At 43.9% G+C, this 24,078-nt stretch overlaps 1 protein-coding gene across 1 annotated transcript; it reads right to left on the bottom strand.

Annotated features, from left to right (window-relative positions):
- Nucleotides 1–612: 612 nt before the first annotated feature.
- bicdl1 (BICD family like cargo adaptor 1) lies at nt 613–21,617 on the bottom strand (the record flags this gene model as incomplete). Its single annotated transcript, XM_079251163.1, has 11 exons — nt 613–786; nt 2,254–2,374; nt 6,762–6,892; nt 7,347–7,490; nt 8,350–8,568; nt 8,632–8,811; nt 8,906–9,052; nt 10,025–10,036; nt 11,231–11,347; nt 19,958–20,173; nt 21,234–21,617. The coding sequence occupies 11 exons, from the start codon at nt 21,615–21,617 to the stop codon at nt 619–621; spliced, it is 1,839 nt and encodes a 612-aa protein (XP_079107289.1). The 3' UTR covers nt 613–618.
- Between the last annotated feature and the right edge of the window lie 2,461 nt (nt 21,618–24,078).

The raw sequence follows: 24,078 nt of genomic DNA on the forward strand, positions 1-24,078 counted from the left end.
CATTAGTCAGACATGTTGCATCGCTGTTGCCTCATGTTCGCCTGAGCAAATGAATAAACCTGAGAGACGATGAGCTGACTGCAGCTCGATGTTCTGTACTCAGAGGACAGTTACCATCCTTCTATTGTCATGTATCATCACACTCTGATGCAAAGCTCTCTTCTTCTACCCTCCTGCAATGTCCCGTACATGTCTGTCTTTCCCCAGACTCGTTGGCCTGATAACTGGGATGTACACGTTAACCGTGCACTGTATTCCATCTCTACGGAGTTGGCAGTGGGTTTGCAGAGATGGTTGTAGGCACTACAAGGAAACCTTCCTCTACGGAGGTAAACTTAGTGACTCTGTTGCGTTCTCTAAGACCAAAAGTGCTCTATGTGAGGGGCTGAAGCCAAAGACTGTGGGGAAGTCCTGCTCCTTCACTTCATTCTTTATCAGCAGCCATCAGTAAGAAGAGCAACGGGGACATATAAAGTGCAAATTGACCCTCATCTCCCAAACCTTTGCATGTGCTGCTGTTTGACTTGGCTGTGTTTTTACTAATATGTCACTCCCTCCGTCTTCCTCACCTTGTCTCTCTACACTTGCCTACTGAGCTTGAGGTCAGTCCAACTGGGCTCAGTTCTTTTTGAAAAAAGAGAAAAGTCTCTTGTCCCGATCGGAGATGCGATGAGCTCGTCTGGAGGACTGACTCCGTGATGACGCTGACAGGGAGGTGTTAGCCGAGCGCCACTCGTCCTGGTGCTTGTCCATCAGCTGCTGGTCAATCACTCGGTGCATATCATCCTGAAGCAGAGACGGCAGAGTGACCGACAGCAACCAGAGCGGACGCTCATACAGACACCAGGCAGTCACATTGAAGAATATCAGGAGAGTTTGGACCCACTGATCAACTTAACTGTTGCATACTGATTACAGAGCTGATGTGTATAAAGTAGAAGTAAAAATAAAGTAGAAGTCCTTCCATGTTTTTGGATCTGCTGATGGATTTAGAACAGGTGTTTCCACTAACAGGCTCATCTACCTGCAGTGGAGCTGAGCTGATTACATTCAACTGATTTAGTGACTAGTTGGAAAGAGCTGCTGAGACAGGGCTTCTATTTTCTACTTCTACATCTACATCTACTTCTACTTCACACACCTCTGTTAAAGAGTCATTTTATCCAGCTTAGGAAGTACTCAGTAATAATGACAGTCTTCCGCTGAGATACTAATGATCGTTCATCATCCTTCTCAAGGTGAAACTCATTTAAATCAAGCTAAATTAGAAATTAAAAACACTATAGTCCCTCAGATTATCTGACCTATCTTTGCACTTGCAGGGTCATACGGTTTATAAATCCTTAAATTTTATTCTGTGATTATTTATGTTTGACACTTTTTCAGTTAAACTTTACAAAAAGTTTTGACATTTGTGTTTAGCTGTGATTAGCTGAGAAGAACGCTCCTCACACGTTATCCATCATTACTGTTAGTAGCTGTTGAAGCATGAAGCCACCAGAGGGCTCCGACAAGCTGCAGTATCAAGTTGGAAATAACCTGCTAAGCATGATAACTTCATCCGTACGTGATTAATAATAACAGGTAAGCTGACCAGGGGACCAGACGTCTAATAAAAATAATACATGTGAATGTGGAGAGGAGAAAAAGACAGGTGGAAGGAGAGGGAAGGGGGACTGGATGCTCTTTTGTTCTGGTTCATGGTTTGGAAACAGAGAGAGAAAGCTGGGATGGTGTGGAATGACTCGGCATGGCATGGCATGGTTCGTGCAGAGGGCACCTCAGGGCTCACCTCTAAGGCAGGAAGGGGGGGGGAGGTACCACAGGGGAGAAAGGTTGGTACTGAAGCTGAGAAAGGCCACTAGATCAGAAACCACAAGAGCCAAACAGTAAAGAGCCCTGAGGAGGCAAACTGTGGGCACGGAGAAGAGAGAGGAGAGAGCTGCTTGTTACAGGTGAGGGAGGGAGGAAGCAGCACACACAGGTTCTTCATCACAGACACCCGGTACTGAGTCTGCAGTAGTTACATGACTTGTTTAGTGAGAATGCACTGATTCTGTTTGCTGCTTCGGGTTAAAAAGGACCGACCAGACGCAGGTTACAGGGGAGGGAAAAACAACAGAGAACTTTTATTCCAGTTACTGTTGTTTCCTTATTAGCTGCTTTGAAAACTTCCTGAACAACATTCATCAAAGCATCACACACAGAAACTGTCCTAAAATCCTACAGACGGTTTTCTACATGTTGACCCACCTGCCAAGCCTCCAGCTGCTGCGACAAGTTGAGCTTCTGCTGGATGGCGTCTAGCAGCTGGCTGTTCAGAGACATTATGTCTATTTTACATTTGGCCAGCTCCATTTCCACAGCTTTCTTCCTGTAGGGCACACACACACACACACACACACACACACACACACACACACACACACACACACACACACACACACACACACACACACACACACATGAATGAGGGCCTAAGAGGGCTGCAAACTGTTAAATAATAACATTGCAATGATGACTTGAATATAGAAAAACACAAAATCTTATCATTTAAATCGCTGAAACTGTATTTACCTGCACATTTAACAGAAACAGACAATCCTAGAATCTAAAACTCAGAATTTAGTTCTGTTTCAGGATAAATAAATGTTCGTTTTACATTTGATACATGCAAATAAAATCTTCAAAGTTAACAGAAAATAGTTTTTTGGTTGAGAACCAAATGAGACGGGAAGGTTCAGGGTTACTAGCTAAAACAACATAAGAATGATTCTCCTCAATAACGAATAATCATCTTTGCCTCATATTTATATTTCTTGCTGTTTAAGTCTGTTAGTGTGGTGGGAACGTGCGGTGGGAACGTGCGGTGGGAACGTGCGGTAGGAACGTGCGGTGGGAACGTGCGGTAGGAACGTGCGGTGGGAACGTGCGGTGGGAACACGCGGTGTAGTCTAGGGTATTCGTGGGTATTTGGAGCATAGCCACTTCTTTTTCAGTCAGCATAGAGTAAACCCACTTCTGAACCACCTGTGATGCTGCTTTTATGATTACAAATGTCCTTACTCATGCAGCTACTCCACCCTGCAGCTAAGCTAAGGTTAGCTATGCTACACTGGTGCAGTTAACCATCAGCTGCATTAGCTTTAGCCTGAACATAGACATAAGGAAGATATATGTATATATGTCTATGAGCCTGTCTCTCACTAGCCCTGTGGTTTCCAAACTTTTTCTGCATCTGCATGACAATAATGTGGAGCCCCCCCTCCCGTCTCATGAACCAAAGAAACACATTAAGTAATGCGTCTTTAGCTTCAGTGGCTGAATTGTATAACCGTGTCAGTACTATTATCCATTCTTCTGCTTTAGTGTGAAACATTTTAAACCAGGAATCTCTGCAAACTACTTCAGGTGAGTGGAGTTTTCTATGAGACGAAGCTGCTTTAGGAAAACAACTTTGCTATATATGATAGTTGGATAGTTTATTTTTTAAAGTAACCTGTAGACCAGGGGAGTCAAACTCCAGTCCCTCCAGGGCCGGTATCCAGCAGGTTTTTGTTGTTTCCCTCCACCTGTATCTATTTGATTCAAATCAAATAGATCAAGCAGCTTCTTGTCAACCTTTTTATGAATTCCGATCAGGTGTGTTGGAGCATGGAGATAATGGAAACCTGCAGGATACCGGCCCTCGAGGGTTGGAGTTTGACACCGGTGCTGCAGGCTTTTCTTTGTGTTCAGGATCAAAAGTCCCCATGTGGTTTTGTAACTTGTGTGGCTTCATACTTCATTAGATGATAATATTTTGGAACATGCAAAATACTGCATTCCCATTATTAACCACCATTGATTATTACTATCAGTGGTCAAGCAGGTCCTTCATAGTTTTTTATTACTTGAAGTCTCTCTTGTTGATTTATCATCATTTCCTATGATTTCCTATGATTTACTTTCTTTTACTTTCTTTTACAAATTTGTCCAGTGCCAAACTACCAAGCTTTGTTTAGTCTTGCCGTGCCCCCCCTGTGATAACTCTGGGGCCCCCCTGGGGGGCCTGCCCCCCTGTTTGGGAACTAGTCTGTGCCAGTACTAAAGAGCAGAAATTATGTGACAATGAGCAAATATACTGATGGATTGTTGGGGTAAACCAAACAGAGTGCCTTACTTGTCACTTTTTATGAAACTGCGTTTTTCTGGGCTTCTTTTTTTTTTTTATTCTAAAGCAAGGGCAAAAAAAATGGGAGTATACCCGCTTTTTGAGAAACCACTACACCACTGGGTGGGAGTGTGTGGTGGGAGCATGCGGTGTGTTACGCTGGTGGTAACATATAGTGACAAACGTCATAAAACTGTAACGTTTAACATTATCACAGTAAATTGCAATCATGGTGCTTTTATGCTCACTGATCCTTTCTTCAGGTTTTCTGTTGGTTTTTGTCAAACATTCCCGACCAATAAGCCTCAGGGACGGCGTGTCATGTCAGTCACATGTGTAGATGTACATAGGATGAGACAATGTGTCATTTTTGTGACGCTTGCTGGTATTTCTGCACTTTTTATGATCAAACCTATAAATGATATTTTCCCTCTTTTACATATGAAAATGTGGAATTTTAAAGATGGAGGCAAGTTTGAGGTTTTAAGATTAATTAGGGTTTTAAAAAGTAGATCTTACAGCTGGTGTGAGTTCCTGCATACAGCTTTAATGTTGGAAAAGTTCTCCATAAAAATGTTTCTGTATTGATGAAAGCGACTGATGTCGACTAGGCTTGTACTTGGAAATATATATTTACAATATTACAGTATTGAACTAATGTGACCTTTCTTTGTTATTCCTTTTAAATCTGATTGGCTGTAAACATGTTTTTCCTGCCAGGAGAAATCCCAGTGTCAGCTGTGATCTCTTAACCACAATCCGCCTTATCAATAAAAGTTTTCGTCAAGATTTGGAGACAAATGTTCACAATGAGTCATTCACACAGCTGGCAAAAATACACACTTTTAGTCAAATTTCCATCATTTTCAGGAAGAACTATGTCTACACTAAATATACACTTACCAGCCACTTTATTAGGTAGATCTATTCAGTAATTTGTAAACATAAATATGCAATTAGCCAATCACGTGGCAGCATCTGCATTTATTCATGCAGACATGATGAAGACGATGACGAAGATCAAAGAAAGTATCAGCAGGAGAAGAAAGAGACATTTGCTTGACTTTGAACGTGACATCCATCCATCCATCCATCCGTCTGTCCATCATCCATGCAGACGTTCGTCTGTCTGTTTGTCTGTTCGTCCATCCATCCATCCATCCGTCCATCCATCCATCCATCCATCCATCCGTCCATCCATCCTTCCATCCATCGATTCATCCATCCATCCATCCGTCCATCTGTCTGTCCATCATCCGTGCATCTGTTCGTCCGTCTGTCTCTGTCCATCCATCCATCCATCCATCCATCCATCTGTCCATCGATCCATCCATCCTTCCATCCATCATCCATCCATCCATCCATCCATCTGTCCATCCATCCGTCCATCCATCCGTCCATCTGTGCATCTGTTCGTCCATCTGTCTGTCCATCATCCATCCATCCATTTTCCGTCACTTATCTGGGGTCGCGGGGACAGCAGCTTAAGCAGGAAACCCCAGACATCCTTCTCCCCAGCCTTATTTGACAGTTCTGCCTCCTGGATGCCTCTGTCACCAGGGAGGTCCAGGAGGCATCCTGACCAGATGTCCGAGCCACCTCAACTGGTTCCTCTTGATGTGGAGGAGCAGCGGCTCTACTCTGATCTCCTCCCGGATGACCGAGCTCCTCACCCTATCTCTAAGGGAGAGCCCGGCCATCCTGCGGAGGAAACCCATTTCAGCCGCCTGTATGCGAGATCTTGTTCTTTCGGTCGCGACCCACAGCTCATGACCATAGGTGAGGGTAGGAACGTAGATCGACTGGTAAATCGAGAGCTTAACTTACTGGCTCAGCTCCTTCTTCACCACGACAGACCGGCGCAGAGTCCGCATTACTGCAGACGCTGCACCGATCCGTCTGTCCATCTCGCGCTCCATCCTTCCCTCACTCAAGAACAAGACCCCGAGATATTTAAACTCCTCCACTTGGACCAAACAGACCGGCTGTCACAGTATTTCTGCTGATCTACTGGGATTTTCACACACAACCATCTCTAGGGTTTACAGAGGAAATATTCAGTGAGCAGCAGTTGTCTGGATGGAACTCCAACTTCCTCCACAGTCACCAGATCTCAGTCCAGCAGAGCAGCTTTGGGATGTGGTGGAACGGGAGATTCCCATCATGGATGTGCAGCAACTGTGTGATGCTTCATGTCAACATGGATCAAAATCTCTGAGGAATGTTTCCAACACCTTGCAGTTCTGTTCAGTTCCAGCAGTTCTGGAGGCAAAAGGGGGTCCAGATACTGGCTAGATAGACCTGCTGAAGTAGCCAGTGAGTGTAGGGTTAATGATGATCCAAGATGAAGCTCTTCAAGCTGCATTTAAGGTTTAATTGTTTGATAATACAACTTTTCTGTTTGCATCTTTTTTTAGTGGGGTCATGAAGTTTCTTGATGGGACCAGACAAAACCCACAGTATTGATATTGTTTAAAAAATAAGATTTAGGTCTCAATGACGTGAAACTATTACTTCAAACCAATCCTGTTCTGGATTGCCTGTGACCCCTTACTTTAACCAGACGTACAGCGACCGCACCGGTGAGGGGCTTGTCATTGCAACTTACTTGGCTATGGCGTCGTCTCTGTCTCTGATGGCACTCTGGAGCTGCTCGCTGGGTTCTCGAACTTCAGCCATCGTCCTCATCCGCTCGTTCTCCTCCCGGAGAGAGCATATCTCCACCGAGAGCAGCGCCATCTGCAAGTCAGACGTAAGGATGAAACAGATCTGAGATGTGCACGCTTCCAGAGCGCTCGCAGGCTCGGATGGCATAGTTCTACAGAGCGCCGCTCATGTGGGAGATAATTAGTTGACCCAGTTAAACTGGAGATGCAGTGAGGCGTGTGTTTGCAGGCCTTGTTCATATATACATCATGTAAGATGGCATTTAAAGAATGTGGGTGAGTAATGAAGGTGGAGGTTGAAGCAATGTCCCACATTAGCAAAAAAATATGCTTAAAAAAAACAGCAACTCTGATGTAGCGGGTCATCTTAGTGTTTCCTCACACAGACATGAAGAAAAGGATGTGATCTGGAATCAGTGAGGCTGATTTGTTAAAATGGCAGGCAGCTGGGCCACTTCTGCTTTTCCACACATGTTACCGCTCCCTTACGTCTTAACATGCACAGATAGAGAAGACAGCGAGCGTGCCTGGTTGTGCAGCTGCAGCAGCTCCTCTTCGTTGCTACGTGTTTTCTCCTGCTCAGCTTCATACAGTTCTCTGACCTCCCGCAGTTCTTCTCCCAGCTTCCTCACCTGCTCCTCCAGGGCCTCCTCATCGCTGCGCCGCGAGCCCTTTCATCACAAAACACACATTAATTTCACCGCACATGCTGAAGGGAAGCAAAGAGTTAAAAGTCAGACCTTATAGACAACAAATAGAAATTAGCCATGTTGGTGTTTGTTAATGTGTACTGTCCATATTTTAATAAATGTTGCAGTTTTTTCCCTGAAATATGCAGACATGCTAAAAATAAAACGTTCATAAAGCAACACTTGAATGTACTTTAAGTGTTAAATGTATGTTTATTTATCTATTATCAATAAATTACATGAATCAACATGCAAACATTGAAGGATTAAGGTTGGTTTGATCGCTTTATAATGTCATCATGACCAGTAATTAATGCTTACAGAGACAAATGTCTGATTTCTATGAATCCCACGGAGTATAAAGATGCAGTCAGCAGCAGTCAGTAAAAGAAGCACATAAATAAACTTTTTGTATATTGAAAACTTTTTCAACATATACTTTAATGATCTCTGCACTGAAAACCAAACAGCCGCACTGCAAAAACTCAGCCTTAAAAAACATGAAAAAAAATTAGGTAAATGTTGCTTAAAATAAGATAAATGATCTGCCAACAGAACAAGAAAATTTGGCTTGTCAAGACTCCCCAAAACAAATACTCTTGAAACGAGAGGAATTCTCTGGCATAAAAACTAAGAATTATCCTACCTATAAAAAAAATAAGCAATATGTTCTCAGTTTTAAGATTTTTAATCTTACTTAGATTTCAGTTTTTGCAGTGGGTAACGCTGCAAACCAACAGATGTCTCTTTTACTCCCCATAGTGATATAATTCATTCATAAAACTGAATTTATGTGATTAACAGCCTGTTTTCGTCCAGCTGCCGGAGCGACGACCTTTACCGTGGACTCGTTGCCGTCCAGCAGGTTCTGTGTGAGCCTCCGCAGCTCCAGCAGGCTGGTGTGGAGGCTCCCGGTAGGCACATCCCTGACTGAGGACGTCTCCGACGACTCGTCCATGGAGGAGTCGGTGGACAGTGCTGAGTCTGTGACGTCGTTTCCACGGAGATGAGAGCAAAGCGAGCGAACTTCACAGTAGGCCTCCCAAAGCTGGAGACGGAGCTGGAAAGGAGCTTGTGTTATTAATGATCAGTCCGTCAGCAAGGCTGGACCTCTTAGAAGTACCTGTTCCCTCTCGTGCTCCTGCTCCTCCTGCTCCATGCTCTGCTCTATCTCACACAGCAGGCTGGATGGGTGGGGGGTGAGAGTCTGCAGACTGTGCTCCTCCGTCAGCTCAGCCAGTCTAGCGGTCAGCTGTCTGTGGGACACCTGGACCTCCTGGAGCTCCAGCTGGCTCTGTCGCAACTGGATACAAGAGAGGAGTCGCTCATTGGTTAAAAACTAAGGGATGAATTGTTAAAAAAAAAAAACACAGCACTGCCCAGAGGTGTGTCCGTACCTGAAGGTCCTTCTCGTGACACTGCTTCTCCAACACCAACGTCCTCTCCCGGAGGTCGTCCACTGTGTTCTGCAGCAGATCGTTCTCCTCGAGCACAGCGTGCACCCGGTGCTCCAGCTCCATCTTTCTCTCTGACAGCATCTTAATCTAACAAGCCACACATCACTGGTTAGATGCCGCGCTGCGGGAATCAGGCGTGAAGTCTCCAGCGAGGGCAGCGCAGACCCGATGAAAGCTAAATTTGGTTGTTTTCCTGACTCTGAAGCAAGCTGGGCTCTTGCACAAGATTAAAAAAGCACTCCCACTGGTCGAAAGAATGTTTGTTGCCTAGCACGGGTGTAGGCATCTGTTGCCACCCTCGTCTTCAGGAATGTAATTCTTCAGCACGTACACACAGCTTGGTATCAGCCAGCACCAGCGGCCTTCCACTGAAGGCGACGACGCAACTGGTTTCCTTGGGTCTGCATGTGCAGCTTTCCCATTAAACAAACATCCCTGCCCTACATCTGGTCAGCTTGTTTCCAGCACCACAGGAGCATGAAGATCGAGTGGCTTCTGTGCTTTCCCACAAATAAAACCAAAAAGCCATTAGTCATCAGCGCATGGCGTACGAAAGCAAAGCAGGGGAAAAGTGGGAGCACCCAGACATTGCAGCATCTCAGCTAAATATAGAGCAGTAGCCTTTTATCCAAATTACAGCGCAGGCTCTGCAGTCTGCTTTGAACGGGAACATCTGAGCTGCTGTCTCATCGTGCTCCTCTTTAACATGCATACGTGAGCGAACTGACATCACAACACACGTCATGCTCTGCTATCAGAATATGTTTGTCATGCGTTTAACAACAGGAAACAGGGACTGGAATAAGAAAGCGAGGTGTCAAACTGGAGCCTTTATCGACATTTATGTACATTTTGGTGATTTTAGCTGGAAGTTTTTTAAATTTAAAGACTAAATTTTTGTTGTGATGGTTCATGAATTGATTTAATAAGTCAGAGAGAAACAGCTGGAAATGGAAGAGGAACCCCAGGAACACAGCGATCCTTGTTACTGTTGTTTTCTAGACGTCACACATGCAGCATGCAGTTCGGCCGACACACAGCGTGGCAGAAAACACTCACTTCTAGCCCTTGCTGCTCCGGCCGAGACGAAAGGAAGGTGAGGGGAGGAGAATTTGGTGAGGAGAGACAAAGATTAAGATAAAGAAGACAAGGCTTAGAAGAGATCCCTCAGCTTTCCCCACAGAGTAAAGGCTTGCTGAAAGCACCGGGGGTGGAAAGGGAACACAGGAAAGAAGGATTTTCCTCCTCTCCTCCCTGAAACTTTAAACTGAAGCTCAGTGACTGAACAAAAACTGTGGTGGTGATCTGCAGAAGTGGAAAAATGATTTCTAAACGCATCATCAGTGTGTGACCCGTGAAAATGAGTGTGTGACGTAAATACACACATGTTCTGTAGCAAAGCCCAGCCAGAGAGGAGCAAGAATTCAATATGGAAGCTCTGTCCCATCATCTTTGCTCCTCTTCCCTGGATTTTCCTCTGCTTCCTCATCACTTCTGTCCCCGACAGAAAACTTTCCTCGCTCTGAACTCAGACGTCACGTCTTTGTTGACCACACCGTCTTACCCTCAGGTGTCAGACTCCAGCCCTCGAGGTTTCTGTTGTCTCCCTGCTCCAACACACCTGACCAACATTCATTACCAAGTCGACAAGAAGCTGCTGGATCCATTTGGTTTGAATCAGCGGTGTTGGAGGAGGGAAACAACCAAAACCTGCTGGATACTGGTCCTGGAGGGACCAGAATTTGACACCTCTGGTCTTACCCTTCCTTTAAAAACTTACTTTTATTCTGTCGTTCTTCCCCAACACTGCAAACCCCCCCCCCCCCCCTTCCCATCTTCACCTCCTCCTGGTGCCTCCTGATTTCCTCAGCCCCCACCCAGCCGTATACTCCAGGATCTGTCCTATCTATTCACCGAACATTTCTCTTCTCTCTTTTCCTCTTTACATCAGTTTGACCTGTCCTGACTGAGGTCAGCTGAAAGTTTTCTCTCACAAGTTAAACAAGCCGAAGTAAAAAAAAAAAACACAACAAAGTCCAGAATGCTAAATTCAGCTCTGAATGAATCTGCCTTCACATTAACAAGAAGGACTGGAGAGTCTCACTCAGTTTCGCTGCTTCCTCCGTCTCTTTTATAAACAACCAGCTTCAAGCAGGCATCGTTTGTTTTGAAATGAAAACATACCTGCAAGGTTTTATATTTGTGCAGTGATTAGAACAATTCATTCAGCTGTGTTTAACGTGAAGCGATGGGGTGGTGTCTGACCTCCGCCTGTAGGGTCTCTAGTCGTGTCATGTGCTGGCTTGTAGACATGCTCTTCTCCCTGAAGTCGTCCCGTAAAGAATGGACCTGAGTGGACAGCTGCCTCTCCACCTCTGCAGCCTGAACATGAACAGAAAGACGGGAAAGAAAACTGGGTTTCAATATCAGTGTATTCAGGAAAACTGCACAGGGGCCCTTCCAGCAGTGCCAACCGGAGTCAGAAGCAAATAATAAGTACATGTGGATATGCATTTATTACAGATATAAGCCCAAACCAGTCTGTTCCTCTTAATGGTGCATTAATAGCCTGTTCTGATAAAGCATCAGTTCCCCAAATATCTCAGATCAGGTTGAAAATCTTCAGCAGAAACGTTGTGTTCAGTTTCTGTTCAGTCCAGCAGCAGACTGAAGCTCATTGGCCGGGTGGGATCAGGCCACACAGAGCCTGGCGCAGCGTCATCACCATAACGCCGCGCAGGAAGCTGCTCTTCACCTTTTCATCACTGCCATGGCAACAGCATCCTGAAAAGCTCTCATTTTACACAGCTGTCCTAAAAAGTGAAACGCGGTAAATAAGCCAAACACATGTACAAGAATAAACCAAATGCTTTAAATTATTATAATCTTCCCAAGAGTTATATTTACTGTCTGGAAGCTGAGTTAGAGCCTTCATGCCTGCCTGTACCAGAAGGAATTACACCCTCTAGATGGCAGCACATCCTGCTGCAGTCCTTCAGCCCAGAGATCTGACAGCATTCAACAGCTGGCTATGTGAATACATTAGCCTAGTTTAGTTCACTCCAGACCTGCTTCCAGGCTGTGAGCGTGTTCTGCAGGGAGTCGCGAGGAAGCAAAAGAGATGTCTGTTTTCAGCTCCAGCATCCTGAAACTGCAGCCGCTGCAACATGGAAGCACTTCTCCATGAGGTGGAGAAAAAAACCTGGAGATTTTGGGATGTTTTGTTAAATCTTTTCATCTCCAAAGGACTCGCATTCATACGTCATACGTTTTATATAAGCCGATATTATTAAACAATTATCAAAGCAAGCTTCGTGCTATTAGTTTTGGCTGCTTTAAGCCATCCAGCTGTCACTGGTGGAGCACACCCAGGACTGGTCACCAGTCCACTACAAGGACTGGTGCTAACAGAAACACCTGTCTGTCTTTATGGCGAGAAGTGAGGTCGAGTGAAGTGCATGCAGGGACAGCAACTACGTCTTCTTATTGTCCTCTTTTAATCACTCGATCACCACATGACAGTTTTAGTTGAAGAGTAATCCTGATAATGTGGTTATGTCACATCTACCACAGTGGAAAATGTAATCTCTCACACCACCAATAGCCTTTGACGTGTTTTACTGCTCGGAGCAACAGGTTGGAGTAGTTCCTCAGTAACACGGTAAATCCTCATGGTATGCTACAGCCACAGTTCAAGCAACAAAACTAAACTATTCTGATGTTATTAGTACTAATTCTCCTCATGCACACAAGAATCTTTGGTGATATTATCTGTAAATGCTAACGTAGCATGAAGTTTTGCATTCAGGTTTATTCTCATGTTGCTCCACAAACATGCAGTTAAGTTTGACTGATTGCTGAACTTTTGGTCTTCTTCAGGGCCGCTGGAGACTCTGCCTCTCTGAAGTGCTCCTTTTCTTATAAAGTCATGCTACTTGGCCTTTTGGCTCATTAATAGCAGCTGAGGCTCCACCTGCATCATTTTATTGCCACATTTACTTCTTTTTTTTTTTTTTTTTTTTTTTAACCCTGATCCAACTTTTTTTGAGATGTTCAGTTTGTGTTCTGTGGAAAAATAAGTCCCTTTCAGGATTTTATATGTTTTCTGTATTCTGTGGTGAATAAAATATTATTGAGATTGCATGTAACTGCATGACTTTTTTTTTTTTTAAATGACACACATTACATGCATTTAATGAACCTAGTAAGCCAACTTCCTGTAAGCCCTACACCAACATTTCATGCATTTTAAATACCGACATGTGTTCCTTAAAATGATAAAATTTGAATTTTTTGCAACCGTCTATTTGCCTAGAAATGACCCTGGTTACAGTGAACTGGTATTCTATGAATCTGCTTATCTGGACCTGCCCTTCAGGAGAGGACTGTACCAGTCCTGTTTACTGCAGCTATGCTTACTAACGCTCTGTTTCCACTTATATATTTAATATAATGTCATTTAGCTGTAAATGTTTTCACTTTCAAGCCAGAGAAACTAAACTGGTCAAGCTTCCAGGAAGAATCAGAATGGATTTATCTTATTTCTCTGTCGCTTTTCACAGTTTTAGATTTAAGTTTTGTCAAGTTTTAGTTTCTGCACAGTTAACACCTTGATGCATTGTCTCAACTACAATGGAAATCAATTTTAAAAGGCTGTTTTCTAGCATACTATTAAGTGAGAATGGTATATTTGCAGTTTTGCCTCTTGAGAGTACATTAGTAAAGCCACCCAACATGCTGCCACTCACTGAAGAATAAACTACAGTACCAGTCAAATGTTTGGACACACTTTTACACTGGATTGCAAATGCAAATGTGTGTCCAAACTTTTGACTGGTAGTGTATATAGACGTAATAATGTAATTTTTGTTTAATTTCATATAGTATAAAATTTAATATATTCACGTAGATGTAATTACCAACTTAACTTTAGTGATAAACAGGACAAAAACATGAAACCAGTAAATTTTTATAATGTTTTCTATTCTATAAATATGACAAAATATTGTTTTATAACTATTCTATTGAACAGATAAAATAAATAAACTAAAAAAAAAAAAAGTAAAAGAAAGTGTATCTGTACATGTCAGAAGTAAAATACTGCATGTGAAAATAATGTGGCATTGATTTTTAATAGTTCATGCCTGAGATGGCTAACTGGTCAGCAACTGGTCGGTGTGTTCAGGCTGGCTGTTGGTTCTCCAGCTCTCCTGCAGGCTTGCTTGCGCCGCACTTAATGTTTCTTTCGTGTCTTCTTCTTGTGCTAAACTCTCATTTCCTCAGTTCCTCACAATGCACACATAACCCAGTCTGTTAGGACACCGACAGGACACTACCAGTCAAAAGTTGGGACACACTTTGCCATTAAATCCAATGGGAACATGATGACTGTAAGGACTGTCTGACTTTGCCCATGTGAAACTGGTGGTGGTCGGTAAACACACAGCCGAATCCCCAGCTTCTGCACTGATGACTGATTTTACACATAATATGTCTCTTAATGCATGAGAAGGGTTAAAAGCTAACCCTAAAGTGGGACTAACTTCCAACCAAATCCAGCATATTTTTCAAGCTAACGTACATTGAAGTAAAATGTTACGAAGAAAAAAAAAACCTATTAAGCAGAAACTGGTTCTGCAGGAGAGGAGCAGATCTGAAAATCACAATTTCACACTAAATGTCTCTTTCTTTTCCAGCCTTTTTGTCTCTGAGCTCATGTTATGGAGCTTTTCTGCAGCCATATGTGCATTTCAGTGCTACAAACCCTCTGTTTTCTCTGAGCTGGAAACAGATGTGCGGTCAGCAGAGTGCAGAAGCAGATCAGGTCAGAGCAGTGACACGGCACCTGACACACTGACCCAGTAAGCGGACAGATTGGAAAGCCACAGAGTTGACCGGCAGTCACTTAATCCCAACATAAATTCCTCACATCCCAGATTATAAGCAGCAGAGGACAAATGATGGTGGCGAAGTCTGACCACTGCGACAGAATCCAGAGTTCGGAGTAGAAATGTGTCGTTTTTTTAAAAAAAAAACTTTTCACTCCCAGATTCGCTCCGAGCCAAACCTGACTCAGACACGTTAAGGGTCTGAGGGGGCTCAACCTTGAATCAAGCTGCTGCATCCTCGTTCTATTTTCTTGAGCATATTCCCATGGTAACAACACATGGAGTTTCGATTTGCATGTCACTCTAGTTGTCATAGCAACCAGACAGAAGTGGGACTGATAGAGCTGAAACTTGTGGTCTCAATGCTTCTGGTATTTTCCTGCCTGGTCTAGACTCAGGGAGGATGGGCCGCCTGACGTTCAAGCAGTTGCATAACAAATGCAGCAAAGTGGCGGTACGTACCGGGAGCAGCGCCTTGCCCTGACGGGAGGCAGACTGCATGATGAAGGCTGGACACATGCCCAGGGAATGAGTTCAGAGGTGTTAGTAGGCTGGAAAAGGAAGGACACTGAGTCTTATGTCAGTCTGAAGTCGACACACTTTCTAATGAGGCCAAATTTATCCTTTAGTCATTTATATTGTTTTAATTTTACACCTTTCTTGACTAATTGTTGCATAAAATACAGTAAAAAGAGGAATTACTCTTGTATTACATCTCCAATAAGCATTACTAATGACTCAGTGGAAGCTGCAGTCAGCATTTAAGTGATTATGTTCAGTCAAACTGAGTGTGAAACGCGGAGACGTTTGCTGCTGGAGTCAGTGCATGTCCAGCGCTCCCAGAGTGTGTGTGGTAATGTCATTACAGAAAGGTCCCCTTCCTGCAGGTTCACGCTGATCAGATTAGGCCTGAGGAGACCGGCTGTCCTGACACACAGACCAGCACCAACGCAGCTGCTGGATCAATTACAATGTGCACTTTATAATGCACAGACTCATCAGTCAGAATCAGAAAATTCAATCTGGCATGTAAACACACACACACACACACACACACACACACACACACACACACACACACACACACACACTGAAATAAGAGCAGACATATGGGAAGATCTATGTCAGGCATTTTCTATGTTGGTCCAATCAGGGAAGCTGGAGTGTGTCCCGGCAGCCAGCAGGCGACAGGCGCGACACACACAGGAGAGTTGATCTTCAGGAGTTTGTTAGGATGCAGTAGCAGTCAAAAGTTTGGACACTTTTCCAGTAAATCTAATAGGAAAACGTCCCAACTCTTACCTGGTAGTGTAACACACCAAACACTGCTGCTGCTGCTGGCATTGTGTGTGAAACCATCAGCTCACTGGTTGCCAAGCAGCAAACACAACATCCCAGAGCTTTTCATCCCTGTAGATCCCAACCAGCCTCTCGGTTTCTAAACACCTCCAGTTTTCATGGTATTTCTTTTATAAATAACTTCCTGTTTTGTGTTTTAATAAAAACTCAGTGACTTCAGACTTTTACCGTATTTTCTTCTTTTCTGTGGTTTGTATAAAAATGTAAACAAAACACTGATGATGAGGCGACGCCGTCAGTCTGTAGTACGTCTGCGTCCTTTCAGGACTTCAGGTAGGCAAGCCTTAACAACAATAAACTTGTGTTCACTTTGGCACCACATAAGACCGAGTGAATTACCTCTATAGTTATGGAGACAGTTAGCATGAGACCACATACTAGGGCTGTGACGATATGCTTTTGTTGATTCGATTCAGATTTTTTTGGGCGCAGATTTGATTTAAATTGCGATTCTCACAATTCTTTGATATTGCTTATTTTTGTAGATTAAAAACAAAATAAATGCATAAAACTTAGAAAAAAACAACACAGTAGCCAGATCATCTTTCTGCTGCTTTAACGCCCAAGATGACAAGTAAAAGATCAATAAAAACAATAAAAATGACAACAAATTTATAATGGATTATTTTTATTTGTTTGAAAAAAAAAATTAGATTTTTTTTTTAAACAAAAACTGATTTGATTTGATTCGATTTTCCGATTTTCCCACCCCTACCACATACTGTATGTTCCTTTTGATAATAATAAGATTGTTCCACTTAATGAGTGATGAGAGGCAGGAAGGGCAGGCAGCAGGAAGCCTCTGGTGGCTTCTCTGCTGCGGGGTTTCCTTAGGTTAGCCTCACATTGAGTGTTGTAAACAGCAAATATTACCTAGTCACAGCCAGTTGCTGAGTAATGAGCTCAGACAGGGAGGATGAGGAGGAGGAGGAAGACAGAAGAAAAGAAAATGATGGAAAGCATGAGCACTGAGGCCAGCAGGTTTCCCCTCATCTGCCCAACGCAGATCATCAGATGCAGATCGATGCCTTCAATTAGGTCTCAGGAGCTTCACTGAGTTACAAAGACCAGAAAGAGCGCTGCCCCCCCCCCTCTCTAAAACTGAATGCTCTCAGGGGACGTCAGTATAGATTCCTTCAGGCAGCTTTCTGTTGAATTAGATGTAGTTTAATTATGCAAAGTGTCTGCTTTTCCAGCCGTCCACAGCTAAAGGAAACCAGTGCAGGCTTGGATCGCCGTTCGATGACAATCACAGCCCTTATCCAGTCTGATGACGACAGAAAGAAGAGCTGCAGAAGGTAAAGTAAGGGTTAAAAATCCACCTCAAAGCGCCTTCTCCTCCTCTGTGAGCAGCAGGTGCCAGGCGACGGATCATATCACGTCCCAGGAGCAGGACACAACATGAGCGTCAGCACAGCCAGCACTGCTGACGGGGTTAAAGCGCCTGTACAGTCCGGTCAGGTGTTTCTGTTTACATGGCAGCAGTCTGTGTTTTGGTCGGTCTATGCACTGATTTATACAGGTGTGTGTGCCTCAGACAAGCTGGACAGCTCCTGAAGACGCTGCTCATCCTGATAACATCACTGCAGGAGCTTAGAAACGACTCTACAGCGATGAGGTTTTGATTAAAAAAAACTGCAGAAAAGAAAGCTCCGTCCATTTTCTGAACCCCATTGTCACGGGGAAGCTGGAGTCTTTCCCAGCAGTCACTGGGAGAGAGGCAGGTACACCTGGGCAGGTCTCCAGTCCATCACAGGACCACACAGAGAGGCAAACAGGGAGCCGGTGTCCTGCAGGTTTTCCAAGTGTCCCTGCTACAACACACCTGATTCATACCAGTGTGTATTTATCAGACGGGTGCGGAGCTTGTCTGAGTCTGAGACAGGATTGGTGATCAACCAGTTAACCCAACATGCATGTGTTTGGATGGTGGGAGGAAGCCGGAGTACCTGGAGAGACCCACACATACACGCAGAGAACATGCACAGAACAACCACCATTCAAACATCCCCCAGCCGAGGCTCAAACCAGAGACCTTCCTGCTATCAAATCAAATCAAATCAAAGATACTTTATTTATTTTAGGGGAAATTCAAGTCAGCTCATCCAAGGTTAGACATACAGACATTTACATTTGACAAGTGTACAGAACGAAACTGTTATTTAGGCCCTGCAGCCAGTTTTTTAACCGGCGCTGCTTTAAAATGTGAAAAAGACGACATGAGGAAGGATGGGTGGGTGTTGAAAAAAAAAGAAGTATCTCTACACTTCACCTAAAGAGGGAAGGATAAAGATGCAACAAAAAAAACAAAAAAAACCCCAAAAAAACTCCCCCCAGCTGAGGTTCAGACCAGTGACCTTCCTGCTGAGGCCACCGTGCTGACCGCTACGCCACCGTGCAGCTAAAAAGACAGCAAGCAATAATAAAAGCAAGCAAGTAAAAGTCGTGGTTTTGCAGAGAAAGAAGAAGAAGCTGCAGAATGTTGAGAAGTCCAATGACAAAAGGAAGAAGCAGGAACTGGAGTTTAACAACCGACTGGTGACCACTGGGAGGAGTGAGCTGGCTCTCAGGAGATGGTGATGATTGTGGGCAGGTGTGTGTTCATGTGGGGATGATGTGAGGTTGGAGAGGAAGGACAAGCTGAGCTTGCCAAGAAGGCGCGGCGGTGAAAGTTAGTTTTAAAATGTGAGTAATTCTGTTTTAATATTTGGTCTGAAATAAATGTCCCTGATGTGGAGGAACACGCATACTGTCAGGGTGGCAGTTGGGATGTGGACCCAAATGCAGAGATGAGGGAAACAGGGATGCAGATTTACGACTGATTCAATCAAACGGAGGAACTCAGGGGACTTAAACAAACTAACAAAATGATCCAGCAACCAAGAACTGAAACTGAGGGGTATAAATACACTGGGGAACCAAACAAGAAACAGGTGTACTGAATGAACTGAAACAAGACCAGGTGAACTCAATCAATAAAGCTAAACAACAAACAAGAGAACCAAAGAGGAAAAACGACTAAATAAAAACAGGAAACCTGAAACTAAGGCACAAAAAGTCATAACCATGAGTTATACAAGCTGCAGTGAGATCCTGAGGAAGGATTAGTCAGTTGTAGCTCCGAACGTTGCCACCGTCGGTGCCTTCACTCTCCCCCTGCAGCCAGTTTCTGCTCGTCCTGTCAGCCATTTCCAGTCAGGATATCCTACAGCTTCAACTTTCACCCTGAACCCCGAGCACTGCCGCATGTCTTCTAAACCCCCCCTCCAGGGCAGATTCTCCTCAGTTGGTTTTAATAACTGCACCATAATGACCTGTCAATATGCAGAGTGCTGTTGCATAAGTGTGCAGTTCACTCATTGTAAATGATTTAAGAGAAGAAACTTCACTTTTATATTGATGAGCTGGTATAATTCAGGTGAAATGAGACAGACATGCTGAGAGAGAGGGATGGGGGGGCACCCTGAGGGGTGATGGATCCTCACTTGACTGAGCACCTTATGTTAAGCCAGCCAGGAGAAGTTGAATTAGAGTGAGTGGCCCTGAAGGCAGGACAAAGTGCATGCATGCATACGGACCGTCGGTGAGGTATGGCGGGGTGGAGGGGCGTTTAGAGCAGGATTAGGACCATGTGACACATGACTCAAAGCCCAGACTAATTAAATCCTCTGTGCAGGTTGGCTTAAAGCACTACATCTTAAGCACATTTATACCCACAAACACACACACGGACGCTGCTGCTCACCCTGTTGAGTTGCTCCAGCAGTCTGTGGTTCTGTTCAGAGAGCTCCCTGATGGCCGTGGTCTTGTCCCTGTCCGCCTCTCTCAGCTGGACTTGATGGCGCTCCAGCTCCTCCTGCAACTGCTGGACGTCCGTCTCCAGCTCAGCCACGCGGCCTTCCCACTCCCCTTCCCGACTTTCAAGACGCCGTCGCAGTTCGTGTTTCTCTTGCTCCAAGTGCTGGATGTGGACGAAGGGAGACAAAAGTTAAAATCTGCATCAAGCGAGGCAAAGAGAAGACAGCAGAGTTGCACAACGTTCTCATTGTGATTGAAGTTTGGTCTTTTTCTTAAGAGAAAAGAACATATATTTACTGATATAAAGGATATATAGGTGTAGAGGATCATTAAAACACATCAATGTGTGTGTGAGTGAGTGTGTGTGTGTGTGTGTGTGAGGGGCGTTCATAACCTGATATTTTATTATAATGGAAATGTGAGCTGCCAGAAAAAATAACCAAATCTGCTTTTATGACAGCTATACTTGGATGTATCGGTTCCTTTATTTATGTTGTGACTGTAAAAACTAACAAGCTCCTATTTAATTCTCTGCACTGCATGAAACTGAGGACAGATGCACCACCGGTGGGATGGGGGTTGTGGTTGTTGTTGTTGTTGTGGCTAAGTCAAAGGCTAAACCAGCTGACATCCGAGTGGCCTCTGTTTTCCTCTTTGGATAAAGGCCAGCTCAAAAAGAAGGATCAAAGAGCATCAAAACAAGAACACAAAATAATGCCGAGACCTATCAGGATGGCACATCAAGGAACATCAGTGATGACAAGAGGAGCTTGCATCAGCTTACGGCTTTTAGCTCCAACGTAAGGATGAATATGGATCAAAGGATTGAACAGATGCCCAACAGATACATCAGGGTCTGGACACCCAGCGGATTAGTCTCTTCTGTCATTGTAAAGCCATGTTCTGGCTTATGTACAAGCGTTTAAAAACAACCTGAACAAAAGCCTGACAGTAAGCATAATGTGAGGAATAATTCACAGACTGTTTTTGACTTGGATGTTTGTCCTGTCAGAACAGAAACAGGGTTACTGGGGTGGACAACATGTTTAGATTACTCTGCGCAACTTTTTTCAGCTACAACTTGTTTGGCTTGTAAGCCTGTATGATTTGGATCCCCAGAGATAAAAAAAAAAAAACAAAAAAAAAAAAACAAAAAACAAAAACCAAACAAAAAAAAAACCAAAAACCCAGAAATAAATATTGAAAATGATCAAAACTTTTACCTCTAATTTCTCGTTGAGATCTTTGTGCATTTTCTCATATTGCTTGGTCAAGTCTTGGTTTCTTTCCAGCAAAGCTTTGCCGAGTTTAGCAGCTAGAACCAAGTCTTTCTCCTTTTGTCGGAAAAGCAACAGTAAGTCTGCGTTGTGCCCCGCTGCAGGCGCCTCGAGGTCCGACAGATCCTCCTCTTCTCCCTGCTCCCCGGTGATCATGGTCAGTTCCTCCTCCAAGGCCATGCCGAGGCCTCCGGAGCCGGCTTGTCGCGGCGGGGGACCCTGGAAGCCGCCGGGCTCCTGGGCGGCGGGGCTGGCCCGCGGCTCCATGCAGTCGCTGTCCAGCTCCAGCGGTGCTGAAACGGTCTGCAGGTCCAGGCAGAAAGCGGACATCGCCGCCCGGAGGAGGACAAGCCAACGAAACCGACTCGACTCACTTCACTCCGGATGAGCCCACCCTGCCCAGACTGGGTTGGGCTGACCGGACCATCCATCCATTTTTCCTCCCAGCGTAAAAGCAGGTCCAGTTAAACCAGAAAACTGTTGATTTCCCAGTTTCTTCACGTCCTTCTCGTCCTGTTAACCAGTGACTGACTGAATCTTAGCAGACACCGCCTCCTCTGCAGCTCCTCTCGCCGCTTCTTTGTCGCATTAACGGCTTCCTATCCCGGAATAATCCGCCTGGAGGGGCTCCTGGCAGCCGTCGCTCGGTCAGGGTCCACCCCGGCGCGGGGTCCTGCATGCCCCATAACCATGAGCAGGTGTGGTGGTCGTCAGGGCCGGCTCTGGGCATAGGCGACCTAGGCGGTTGCCAAGGGCGCCAACTGCTGGAAGGGGTGCTGAATTGCCGTAAAAAATCCTATCTGAGTTCCATTCCCTCGTAAATGATAACTCAGCGAAATATATGGAGCTCCAATAATCTGTAATGATGACAACCGTCTTGCCTTGTCTGAGAAAACAAAGGGAGGAAGAGGAAGAAAAACGAGGAAGAGGAAGAAAACGGGCCCAGATATGTCTGACCTAATTAACATTGAGGCAGCGCGTGCAACTTTTTACTTTGATGTAACTGCAGGGGCGTTTCTAGCTTCGTGGGGGCCCTGGGCAAGATGCGGTTTGGGGGCCTCTAGTCTGTCATCTATTACACTTCTAAAGCATAACATGCTGCAGGTTAAAGTAAAGATCTTTAAGTTGAGCCACTCAGCAAGTTAAACTGTTAAAAACACTATAATACAAGGAAAAGAATAATCTATATATCAATAAATATGAATAAATATTAAGTATTTATAAAACATAAATGTTTAAATAAGAAAATCCAACAGACTGACACTTAAAGTAACGCTAAATTACCTTGTCTTACACTTAAAACACCTAATAATAACACACATTATTCAGAGTTACAGTGTATCATCCTCAAATTGTCTGCTTTCTAGCTTTTTTATTTGCAGTCATCAGTGATGTCCTCATATGATGGCTGTTTGCCCGTCTCATGGTTGCGCCTCTGTTGTGTCCAGTGACTTGTACTGTTACCTCACCAATGGTGGTGATGTATTATTGTGTGGGTGTGCAACAAGAGTCTGAGGAAGTACGAGTTGCTACGTATGTTGGTGATGTGTTACGTGTTACTGCTGAAAGACTGATGGTTATTAAAGCTGTTGTTCAACTTCAAGTCTGGTGTGTTATTCCGAGCAACATTACAGCCACCAATGCATTTATTTGCAAGGTGTAGGCCCAAAACAATAAATTCACATATTTTTACCAGATTTTTCTGTTTGGTTTGTTACAAAGGGCAGAGATGTTGTTATGGGGACCCTAGGCTTTTGCCTATAGTTCCCTGTTGGAAAAAACGGCTCTGCATGACTTTACCGTACCATTATCTGTACAACATAACGATTAAAATATTCCCTTTTACTATGCAATGAAAAGCACGCATGACCTAATGTCAAAAATGTAAAAGTTTAATATGACACAATAATTTTCTTTTGCAAAGTGTTATTTATGCAACAGTTAGTCTGTTTATTATAAGGATGGACAGCTGCTATTTAATGATACTGCTTAAAGTAATATTTTACCAATATATAATAATACATGTCCACAGATTTTTTTTTTTTTTTTAGTGCACCAGCCTCAATATAAAACTGTACAAGATACATAGCTTGTTTCATTTGACAAAATATGTAGATGCATCGTGTTTGAATTTTGAAAGATTATCATGACTCATAGCTTTTGTCACAAAGTCTTCTCCTTCAGCTTCTCTTACTCCCCCTTCTCCAGCTCTTCCTACTCTCCCTCCTCTACCTCTCTTACTCTGCCTCCTACTGTGTTTCTGCCTGTGTATTCTGCATTTCTGCTCGGTCACCTGACAAAAATATATCGGTGCATGACATGAACAGGAGGACTTTTTGGGGTGCAACAGTCATTGTTTTTCATGATGTGGTTATCGAGGAAAAACTTTGTTTCACAATTATCATGATAAAAATCACATTTTATATGTTGTATTTTTTCTTTTTAAAATAATGCTGATAATAATTAATACTAATACTAAAAAAAAAAAAAAAAAAAAAAAAAAATAATAATAATAATAAAAAATAATAATAATACATTTTATTAATCAGCACTTCCAATAAAAGAATACACTTTAAAAGATTATTGTGAGCTCACTAAGTGATGAGAATGAGCTGAAAACATGCATACAAGCACATGTTTATTTTTCTTTGAATGAGGAAACTGTGAACGGAGTGACAAAGATAGGTTGGAGTGTTCCTCCTGTTCATAGACCAGCTTTGGAAAAGCGTCACGGCTTTGCAGAGTTGCGCACATCGCAGTCTGTAGCTACTACAGCACACGTGCACACGTT

Source organism: Telmatherina bonti, assembly GCF_933228915.1.
Source record: "Telmatherina bonti genome assembly, chromosome: 13".
NCBI lineage: Eukaryota > Metazoa > Chordata > Actinopteri > Atheriniformes > Telmatherinidae > Telmatherina > Telmatherina bonti.